This window comes from Brachionichthys hirsutus, chromosome 2, assembly GCF_040956055.1.
Source record: "Brachionichthys hirsutus isolate HB-005 chromosome 2, CSIRO-AGI_Bhir_v1, whole genome shotgun sequence".
Taxonomy (NCBI): Eukaryota; Metazoa; Chordata; class Actinopteri; order Lophiiformes; family Brachionichthyidae; genus Brachionichthys; species Brachionichthys hirsutus.
Window position 1 is genome coordinate 2124616 of NC_090898.1, and position 11715 is coordinate 2136330.

The window sequence follows — 11715 nt, forward strand, 5'->3', positions numbered from 1 at the left end:
TGGCCACGCCCCCAAACACACAGGAAGGCGGCCATATTGGATATAATTTTAAAAACTTTAGAGTCAGCGTTTGCACACACACACACTCCAATCCAAACCAAATTTTAAACACTGATTGACCCTTCCTACCTGGACACTTTAAAAGGGAAACTTTGACAATCAGCCTTACAGCGCCCCCTAGAGAACGATAACAAAAATTGAATGGGAATTAAAAAAATACTTTGCCAGAAATGATTGAAACTTACCAGAAAAGTCCCTCATGTGGTCCCGATCAAAAAACACAATCGCAACCATGTTGTTGTTTTTACGCTGTTGCCATGGCGATGGCAACCCCTCCTATGGGGAGGGGTCCGACGCCAACTTTGTCGGACAGCCACGAAATTCGGTACAGACATGCGTCATGTCAGGGCAAAAAAAAAAGTATTATGGCCACGCCCCCAGACACACAGGAAGGCGGCCATATTGGATTGAAACTCCTGATGGCAGATGGCCATATAATCCAAATAACGATTTGACTGAACTGTGAGCTACTCATGCAGCTAAAATCGAAACACTTGCGAAGCACTCAGGACAAAAGCGGCGGGCGTCGGCGGGTCAGCTCAACGGCCTGTCGGCCGGCGAGGGCCTACAACGCCGCTTGCGGCTTTAATTCTTCTTTATTCTTCTTTATTCTTTATTCTTTATTCTTTATTCTTCTTTGTTCTGCTGTTTAAACGGCAATTTGACCCCCTGAACATGCTCGAAAACTCACCAAACTTTGAACCAAGGTCAGAACCGGCGAAAAATTAATTATTTTATGTGTTTTAAAATTGGGCATGAAAAAGTGGCGCGCTAGCGCCACCTACAAAAATCACAATGCATTGTGCCTATGGGGGGTCCGACGCCAACTTTGTCGGACAGCCACGAAATTCGGTACACACATGCGTCAAGTCAGGGCAAAAAAAAAAAAAAATTATGGCCACGCCCCCAAACACACAGGAAGGCGGCCATATTGGATATAATTTTAAAAACTTTAGAGTCAGCGTTTGCACACACACACACTCCAATCCAAACCAAATTTTAAACACTTTTTGACCCTTCCTACCTGGACATTTTAAAAGTGAAACTTTGACAATCAGCCTTACAGCGCCCCCTAGCGAACATTAACAAAAATTGAATGGGAATTAAAAAAATACTTTGCCAGAAATGATTGAAACTTACCAGAAAAGTCCCTCATGTGGTCCCGATCAAAAAACACAATTGTAACCACGTTGTTGTTTTTACGCTGTTGCCATGGCGATGGCAACCCCTCCTATGGGGAGGGGTCCGACGCCAACTTTGTCGGACAGCCACGAAATTCGGTACAGACATGCGTCATGTCAGGGCAAAAAAAAAATGTATTGTGGCCACGCCCCCAGACACACAGGAAGGCGGCCATATTGGATTGAAACTCCTGATGGCAGATAATCCAAATAACGATTTGACTAAACTGTAAGCTACTAATGCAGCTCAAATCTAAACACTTGCGAAGCACTCAGGACAAAAGCGGCGTGCGTCGGCGGGTCAGCTCAACGGCCTGTCGGCCGGCGAGGGCCTACAACGCCGCTTGCGGCTTTAATTTATGCTTGTTTTTATTAGCAATTAATTGCAGGAGTACTCATGTTAAGGGCAAACCGAACAAATTTCACTCAGCATTTCTCTGCACCAATAAGATGCAGGGTCACAGGTCAAACAGGGTTTAAACAGCAGTTTAAACAATCCCCAACACTCGTAAAGGGCCAGCACAGTAACAGTAGCGCATACTTCAAAACTTTAACGAGTCACGGATGGGTCAATAAAATGTCATTGAAAACAATGCAGTTATTTGAAACACCTTTTTAATGTAAAAGTAATTGAATGTTGCCAAAGAGAGTTTTTATATCTTTGATGAAAACATGCTAATTTTGAATTTGCTGCTGGTCACACCGTTGATGACCGGGCCATGTTTCCGCTGTTTCACATCTTCTTCTGACAACATTTTCCGGTCTTTTGTTTCTCCTGTTCAAACATTTTTGAGATGCAGACATATTGTAAATCTGTGTACAAATGTCTGTGAGGCTGATGAAGCGAACATTTCAATATGTCTCGTTTTCAATTGAACGAATCGTGAATGGATCTGAAAATCATTCCCTTCTAGGTTTTTTTTATATTGTACAGAGCATTCCAACTTCGGAACGCAGTTTACGAAACGGTGTCTTGACCTTTGATAATATTGAACTATTTTTTTCTTTCCATCTACCTAGATGAGCGTTTTCCATCTGATGCTACCGTGGAGTTTGTCTTCTCTTTTGGCCCTGAGAAAATCAAAGGTCGGTTCACGCCATTAAATTCTACATTATCTGTTCAGCTCGAAAATGGTCTGGACAAAAAAGTAAGAAAAGGAAAGTGAATGCAAATTGTACATTGTAGGTCGAGAGTACCAGAAGAATGACCCAGCTGTCACAGTGAACTACAACACTGCTGACCCAGTGGTCCGCTGGGATTCCTACGAGAACTTTAACCAGCGGTACCAGGACAGCCTGGAGGGTAACGCACTGTTCTCTTCATGTCCTGTTGCAGATTGTTGTTAAGTGATTCTAAATGGGCCAAACTCAATGTTTTTTTTCCAATGACATGACACTTTGCCCATGAAAACCGAGTCCTAGAATGTCATTGTTAGTGTATTTAGTGCGTATTTACAAATACAGTAATACCTCGACATACAAGTGTTCCGAGATTCGTGCAAACATGCGAGCAAAATGTTGCTTTTGAGATGCGAGTATAAATATGAGATACGAGCGCTACGAGCACACATCCAGATGCTGACACTAAACGGGCGAGCGCTGCGAGCGCGCTTCCAGATGCTGACGCTAAACGGGCGAGCGCTACGAGCACGCATCCAGATGCTGACACTAAACGGGCGAGCGCGCTTCCAGATGCTGACGCTAAACGGGCGAGCGCTACGAGCACGCATCCAGATGCTGACGCTAAACGGGCGAGCGCTGCGAGCACGCATCCAGATGCTGACACTAAACGGGCGAGCGCTACGAGCACGCATCCAGATGCTGACGCTAAACGGGAGAGCGCTACGAGCACGCATCCAGATGCTGACGCTAAACGGGCGAGCGCTGCGAGCGCGCTTTCAAATGCTGACGCTAAACGGGCGAGCGCTGCGAGCGCGCTTCACTCCTTCAGTGATTTTGGCTGTATCTGTGAATATTATTTATCAGTAATGTGTCCAAAGAAAGCGAGCGGTGAAGATGGCAGTGAGAAGAAAAAAAAGGCATGATGACGATGGAGATGAAATGATCGCGTGTAAGTGATTGGACACACGAGTACGAGCGGAGTACATCGATTATACGTACAATCCTCACACAGAAGGATGCTACCAAGAACACAAAGCCTTCCAAAGGCACAACTATTGTCTAAGTTTATGTAAGAGTACGTGTAAAGTACAATTACTGTATAAAGTGTTACGTACCGTCCAACTCCTCCGCACTACACGCCGCTGTTAGTCTGTCTCGAAGGGAAAACTTATAATGAAACCACATTTTATCATTTATTATATCATTTTGTGACTGTGTGTATATAGTAATTAGTGTAGATTTGGGTGATTTGACATACGAGCGATTTGAGTTACGACTTGAGTTAATGGCTAGCTAATAGACTAACTCTGCCTGCTTTCTCAGATATCGCCCACACCAGAGGTCCTCTCGATGGAAGTCTCTATGCTCAGATTAAGAAGCGCAGAGGTCCTGGATCCGGTTCTCTCACCTCAACCAATGACAGCAATCCAGCGTTGGGCCTTCCAAATCGGCCAGACCACCTCCTCACTCAAAGTTCAGGCTTTTTGAACCAACCATCTATCCGTCCTGACCAGCACGAGGAGCCCATTCATCTTCCACCTCCAACCAGACAAGAAAGAGAGGAGCTCGACCATCTCCTGGGGGGTATTGAGGGAACCAGAGATAGAGAGCGAGAGACCGCCATCTTGGATGATGGTGATTCTTTGCCCTCTGGGACGCTCCAACTCTGTCGGTCTTGTTCCTGCCGGGATGGCTACAGGTCACAGCGCTGTGCTGAATCTGGGTGTGACCGTACTCTGCTCATGTCTAATGGTTACTGCCTCAATAGGACTCCCGGTTCCAGCGGGCACCACGGGCCAATGCCCTCTGACAGCCCCAACCCGGGGGCTCCTCCATCACACATGGATCTGTGCCAGCACTACGGCCCCCATTCACACCAGTCTCTTCCACCTCCGGACGTGGTATGGGATCGCCAGAGCGCCCAGCCTCACTACCTGCACCGCTCCTGCTCAGAGGCTCCATCGTCTCGACGTATCTGTCCCTATCAATCACCAGACCTGACTCCTCATTCTCACCGTCACCACCCTCTGTCTTCCCCGGGCCGCCTCTGCTGTCGAGAAGATGAATACAGTCCCTACCACCACCCGACTCCACCTCACAGCCTCCACCATCCCCACTCACACCTTCCCAAACCAGCCACCAGCCCTAGCTATCATGAAATGATGCTAATGGATGGCCTGCCACCCCCTGGCTGCCCATGCAGAGATTGCAGCATCAGGAGGGAAGAGACAGCGGCTTATCATACCTTAAGGTTGGACCGAAATGACGGCTTCCACTGGAACAGAGAGGGGGACCTTCAGCAGAGGGAGGCGGGGCATAGGGGATCCAGGGAGGAGTTATCCAGAGGGTCAGAGCTCCACTGGGAGAGACGGGCCAGAGAGGTGTCTCTGCATTGGGAGAGAGACAGGGAAGCTGAGCTGCAGTGGGAAAGGGACAGGGAGGCTGAATATTGGCACAGGAGGGTCACCATTGCCTCCTATGGCCCCCAGCATCACAACCTCCCAGCCTTCACGTTTGACCCCTTAACATCAGGTCACCAGGCACCCCCAGAGGCATCAAGATCGCATGCCCATTCCCACCTAGACCTGAAGTACAGCAGCAGCAGCAGCGGGTACCAGACACCCCGCCAGGTGTGCCCCTACTCTCCCTATCAGCCCTCGTCCTCTGACAGCAGGGGTTATGCCTCCGGTTACCAGTCTGAGTCCACCTCCCCGCTGCCTCCAGCCTCCTCCATGACAGTGCCTTGTAGTCATAGCAATGGGCCGACAGACCATAACCACACCCATCATCACCCAGGCTCACAACAGGCATATGGCTGTGACTCTCATGCTGGTGAGTCACATTAAAACACAGAAATGTCTTTTCCTTCAACAACAGGGCCGAAGTTTAAAAAATCCATAATGAGCAACAGCGTGGCCTAAAGAGTGTGTGCTCAGCTAGACAAAGGCTTTACACATGACTCACGCATGACTCACGCATTACTCACGCATTACTCACACATTACTCACACATTACTCACACATTACTCACGTATTACTCACACATTACTGATACATTACTCACGCATTACTCACACATTACTCACACATTACTTACACATTATTCTCACATTACTCACACATTACTCACACATTACTCACACATTACTCACACATTACTCACACATTACTGATACATTACTCACGCATTACTCACACATTACTGATACATTACTCACGCATTACTCACACATTCTCATACATTACTCATGCATTACTCACACATTAGTGATACATTACTCACACATTACTCTCACATTATTCTCACATTACTCACGCATTACTCATACATTACTGATACATTACTCACACATTACTCACACATTACTGATACATTACTCACGCATTACTCACACATTACTGATACATTACTCACGCATTACTCACACATTCTCATACATTACTCACGCATTACTCACGCATTACTCATACATTACTCACGCATTACTCACACATTACTCACGCATTACTCACGCATTACTCATACATTACTCACACATTACTCACACATTACTCATACATTACTCACGCATTACTCACACATTACTGATACATTACTCACACATTACTCATACATTACTCACGCATTACTCATACATTACTCACGCATTACTCATACATTACTCACACATTACTCACACATTACTCTCACATTACTCACGCATTACTCACACATTACTCGCACATTAATCACGCATTACTCACACATTAGTCACGCATTACTCACACATTACTCACGCATTACTCACACATTGCTCACACATTACTCATACATTACTCACGCATTACTCACACATTACTCATACATTACTCATACATTACTCACGCATTACTCATACATTACTCACGCATTACTCACACATTACTCATACATTACTCACACATTACTCACACATTACTCTCACATTACTCACACATTGCTCACACATTACTCATACATTACTCACGCATTACTCACGCATTACTCACACATTACTCACACATTAGTCACACATTAGTCACGCATTACTTACACATTACTCACGCATTACTCACACATTACTCACTCATTACTCACACTCAGGCCACCAAAAGCCAAGCATTAAAAAAACATCTGAATTGAGCTTAGTGTTTGTAAATGCAGGCTGCTCTGCCTTTTCAGATGGCCTACGCAGCGCTGGTGAAAGTGTGGGCTGGAGGGATCACATTGCTCATGGTTCCTTCAAAAGGATCCACAGAGATGGCCACGCCACATGCTCCACGCCGTCTGACATGTCTGGACCACCCACTCCTGTCCACACCAGCAGCCCTCTGTGCACCGAGGAAAGGTAACACATTCAACACCGGTCGAACTGGACCGTGTCATGTGACACGAGTATGCATGTGCAATACTCAAATCCAAACAGTATTTATATTGTGAAAAGCAATGTAAGAGTCCAACTAATCAGAATCAGTGTGTTGCCACACTGATTATGTTCCTCTACATTCACACTTTACATCAATATATTGCATGTTACAGCAACTTACATATGTTGTACTGGAGTACACAGTAGAATGATTTATGACAGTAATACTTCTATTCATTGAAGCCCCAGTCCGGACGGGAGAGACTATGGGATCCGGACCACTGATATTCTCAGCAGTGACTATGAAGCACCCCAGGATGAACGTTGTCCCACAGAGACCGACATCCAGGAATCCCTGGAAAACCCGAGAAGTAGCCCAGAGCCATCTTCCGTGACCGCCAAAGACACGGCGACGCACACAACCACAAATATGCTCGCAGAACCCCACAACCACTGCACAGGATCATCGGCCGCCGCTCGTCAACAGCAGCACTGTAGCCCGGACACGCCGTCAGCTTCCCCCTCAAAGAGCACCTCGTCTGTTGACTCGGAAACTACAACCACAGTAAACCAGGGACTCCGCCCGGCTCTGTCATCCCCTGTTCATTCTTCATCCACAGCTGATAACCCCTGCAAGCCTCTCCAGAGCCCCCACCAGAAGCCCGAGGCTGCTGCTCTGCCTTCTGCTGGGACAGTGACCCAGCCTCAGCGCCAGACTCAAACCAAAGCTTCTGGGGTGACGAGACAGGCCGCTGCATCTTCTGCAACCTGTCAGCCTCACCCAGAAAGCCCAAAACCCATCTCCCCGACCCCCAACGCTACTTCTGCTCCTGCGTCTCCAATCCCAGCTCCGTTTCCCCCCTCCCAGCCCATCTCCAGTAGCAATGAGGGCTCGCCAGTCTCTGATGTCCCAGTTCCGGGGTTTGCCACTTTAGGCAGGAGGCTGATGTTAAACGGGTCTGACCCCCAGCACGGACCCCCACACCACCACTACCCATGCATGGAGCACAGTGCTACTGGACAAGCGCCTGATAAGAGGAACTACTACTCCTCTCACGCTCCTTATCTCCACCTGCCCTGCAGCAGCTACTCCACCATCGCCATCCCCCTTCCCCACCCAATGCCGCCTTTGCCTGAGAAGCGCCACGCACCTGCCCAGCCATGCTCACCCAACAATGTGGTGGGATCTATGAGACCAGCTGTTGGCCATGTGCCTCCCTCCATTGCTACTACCGCCCAGCACCACGTCACGTTCTCGCCCACCGTGGGGGAAATTGTCCCCCCTGCAGACAACCATGACAGCAAGACGTCTGTAGAGGAGGAGAGTACGAACAGGGTCAGCGTGAAGTTCGTGCAGGACAGCTCGAGGTTCTGGTACAAGCCTGGCATCTCCAGGGAGCAGGGTAGGTCTGCGAGAAAATGTTGTTTTTGTGAATGAATTGTTTTCTTGAGTGTCGGCCATGTTTGTCTGTAGCGATCGCTGCTTTGAAGGAGCGGGAACCAGGAACCTTCCTGATCAGGGACAGCAACTCTTTCCAGGGGGCGTATGGCCTGGCCCTTAAGGTGGCGACACCTCCCCCCAACGTCAACAGCCACAACAGCAAGGGTAGAAATCAGTGTTATTTAATATTTGCTACAATTCTGCTCTTTCTGTAAAGCAACAGAAACACAAACCAGCTAGTCCTGCAATCTTGAACATTTCTCCTTTTACAAAGCAATAAAACGTGGGACTCTCTGCTCTCACAGCGGGCGATCCTCTGGAGCAGCTGGTCAGACACTTCCTGATAGAAACCGGCCCCCGAGGAGTCAGAATCAAAGGGTGTCAGAATGAGCCCTACTTTGGCAAGTCTTCCTCTCAAGCTTCAAGAATCGAGACGCTGTTCGTGTCTGCGTTTCAGGCTGGAATATCTTGACACAACACAAATGAGTTTCAGCAGCATCTTGTTTCCACAGGGAGCCTCTCAGCATTAGTCTACCAGCACTCCATCACACCCACCTCTCTGCCTTGCTCTCTCAACATCCCAGAAAAAGGTGACTCATCTCCTCATTGGTTTTAAGATAAAGTGTCAGGCTTGTTAGAGTCTAACCTGATAAACAAGGCTCCTTCAAGTTGCAGTGATCTCTGCGTGTTAGGGGGACAGTTATCCTTCAGCTGGTCTAAACGATTCCCTCCATCCCGTGCTGTCAGATCCGATCGGAGACATGCTGGAGGTGCAGCCAGTGAGTAACATCAGCACAGCTGCCGACCTGCTGAAACAGGGCGCAGGCGAGTCCACCGTCCTGCCAGAATTCAGAACTCGATATGACAAAAGTTAATGAATGCTTAGCGAGAACTCTACCTCCCTCTGTCCCTCAGCCTGTAACGTCCTCTACCTGAACTCTGTGGAAACAGAGTCGCTGACTGGCCCCCAGGCCATCGCCAAGGCGACGGATGCTACGATGGGTCGAAACCCATGCCCCACTGCCACTGTCGTCCAGTTCAAGGTCACTTCACAGGGCATCACCCTGACTGACAGCCAGCGCAGGTAAGAGCTCATTTAGGGCGTGACTTCTGGACAAAAGATCATTTCTAATTTATTCTTTCTGAATTTTGTAATTGTTCCATGAATGTTAGCCAAATGTTAAGAATCTTAATTCTTTGTTACAATTGAAAACATTGCACTGAATTAAAGAATGGCTTGTTCACATTCAACATGTGAGCGTGGCAGAGCTCATAACAAACGCACAACTCAGGAGGCTCAAGCTCAGGACAGACAAACGCGGTCAGAGACTTTCCGGTTCTGCTCCACCGAACACACGACGTTCCGGAGCGATGAGCTACTCTCCTGTCGCTGCTCTTTAGCTGCTGTTCTCTGTGTACCCAGGGTTTTCTTCCGGAGACATTACCCAGTGAGTAGCGTCACGTTCAGCAGCATCGACCCGAAGGACCGGAGGTAGGCGCCAACAGGCATCGGATCATTGTGTGGATGGAGCCGTCAGCAGTCATGCGCTGCATTCCTTGCTGTGAACCGCCGCATGGAGCTGAACGCCTGTTGTTGTCCTGTGTGTTAGCATGACAGGCTAGCCATTGTGTTTGCAATGAGCACGCAGGCTGTGGCTGTGTCCGCCAGCTCTGCCCTGACTGTTTGTAAGTCCGCTCTCTCTCTCTCCTGGCTGTAGGTGGACTAACTCAGACAGCTCCACTGTTAAGTAAGTGCTCTGTCAGCCTTCTGAGGTGGGCGTGAGTGCATGTGTGTCGTAAGGAGTGGCTGAGTGGTCAGCGGTGTTCGAGCCTCTGCATGGCGTCAGACTGTGTGAGAGCCTTGGCAAAGTCATTCCAGCAACCGTGATGCAACCATGAAAATCAGGACCAACTCTTGATGGGCCGTTCCAGTGACACTCTGAAAAAGCCACAGCATTCGTTTCCTCTCATTCTAACGTGTCCTCTCTTTTCTTCACCCCCACCTCTCAGGGTGTTTGGATTTGTGGCCAGGAAGCCCGGCAGCTCGGCAGAGAACGCGTGTCACCTGTTTGCTGAGCTGGACCCCGAGCAGCCTGCCACCGCCATCGTCAACTTCATCAACAAGGTCATGCTGTCGCCGCGCCGATAGAGGAAGCCACCTCGGGTCAGACGAGCAGGGACAGGCGTTGGCTGAGTCTGGGCGGTGACACTCAGGACACGCACATTAACTGATGTGATGATTTCCTGAAGGCACTGCAGTTGAAAATCAAGTTACTCTTTCCAACCGTCGCGAGTCGTCCAGGCATCCGGTTCTGAAGTGCCTTAAACCTGCAGCCTTTCTAACGTCCAGCAGGGACCTCATGATAAAAAAGACCAAGCTTCTCTGATTTATTAGATCATGAAGGCTCCACGGTGAATTCGCGGTGCCGTGACCGGAATTTGATGGATTTCAGTCCCGTTTAAAGTAGATTCGATGACAAAGGTAACTTGTGATGGACAAATCACTGCCATGGTGTGTTCAGGGTTCTCAGTGAGATCCAAACAGTGTCCTCCAACGCTCCACCCTCTAAGCCAAATGCAGTCGCCACTATTTAGAAAGGGCTGCATTGTTACGCACGCCGCCTCAGAAACCAGTGTGTGACATCATAGTGCTTCGTGCGCTACACAGTAGAACATTCTGTTGCAGTTATCGAATATAAAGCACACTAGCGTAAACAAAGTCTTGTTAGGGTGTCGGGTCCTCGGACGATGGCGCTCCGGAGGTTTATTATACTAAAGACAGAGTTCAGCGTTCTTCATCTGTCTCGGGGCGACACTCAGGTTTACTGGTACCATGAAGCTGGATCACCTCTAGACCAGGACGCCATCAAAAGCAATGAACACGGCGGCATCACTTCTACGGGATCCCAGCATGGCCAAAAAGCACTGCAGGAGCCTGACGATACATAACGAGAAAAACCTCCGCCAAGGCACAAGACCCGGGATCTGCTCGAGGCCTCGTCTTTAGACGCGGGATCTGCTCGAGGCCTCGTCTGTAGACCCTGGATCTTCTCGAGGCCTCGTCTTTAGACCCGGGATCTTCTCGAGGCCTCGTATGTAGACCCTGGATCTCCTCGAGGCCTCGTCTGTAGACCCTGGATCTGCTCGAGGCCTCGTCTGTAGACCCTGGATCTTCTCGAGGCCTCGTCTGTAGACCCTGGATCTTCTCGAGGCCTCGTCTGTAGTTGACGGGATCTGCTCGAGGCCTTGTCTTTAGACCCGGGATCTGCTCGAGGCCTCGTCTGTAGACCCTGGATCTTCTCGAGGCCTCGTCTGTAGACCCTGGATCTCCTCGAGGCCTCGTCTGTAGACCCTGGATCTTCTCGAGGCCTCGTCTTTAGACCCGGGATCTGCTCGAGGCCTCGTCTTTAGACCCGGGATCTGCTCGAGGCCTTGTCTTTAGACCCGGGATCTGCTCGAGGCCTTGTCTTTAGACCCGGGATCTGCTCGAGGCCTCGTCTGTAGACCCCTCTGTTTGACACTATGTATGGTTACTTCAGACTCGAGAC

The 11715-nt window shown here is 49.1% G+C and overlaps 1 protein-coding gene across 1 annotated transcript in view; it reads left to right on the plus strand.

Annotated features, from left to right (window-relative positions):
• The window catches only part of tns2a (tensin 2a), a 57569-nt gene extending 46381 nt beyond the window's left edge, over window positions 1-11188 (plus strand). Inside the window, exons 16-28 of the mRNA XM_068753940.1 lie at window positions 2262-2327; window positions 2428-2544; window positions 3687-5195; window positions 6543-6708; window positions 6970-8129; window positions 8201-8332; window positions 8473-8572; window positions 8684-8757; window positions 8915-8992; window positions 9083-9251; window positions 9591-9659; window positions 9886-9915; window positions 10178-11188. Coding sequence (XP_068610041.1) covers window positions 2262-2327; window positions 2428-2544; window positions 3687-5195; window positions 6543-6708; window positions 6970-8129; window positions 8201-8332; window positions 8473-8572; window positions 8684-8757; window positions 8915-8992; window positions 9083-9251; window positions 9591-9659; window positions 9886-9915; window positions 10178-10316 — 3809 coding nt within the window. The 3' untranslated portion in view covers window positions 10317-11188. The remainder of the gene's footprint in view (window positions 1-2261; window positions 2328-2427; window positions 2545-3686; window positions 5196-6542; window positions 6709-6969; window positions 8130-8200; window positions 8333-8472; window positions 8573-8683; window positions 8758-8914; window positions 8993-9082; window positions 9252-9590; window positions 9660-9885; window positions 9916-10177) is intronic.
• The last annotated feature ends 527 nt before the right edge of the window (window positions 11189-11715 follow it).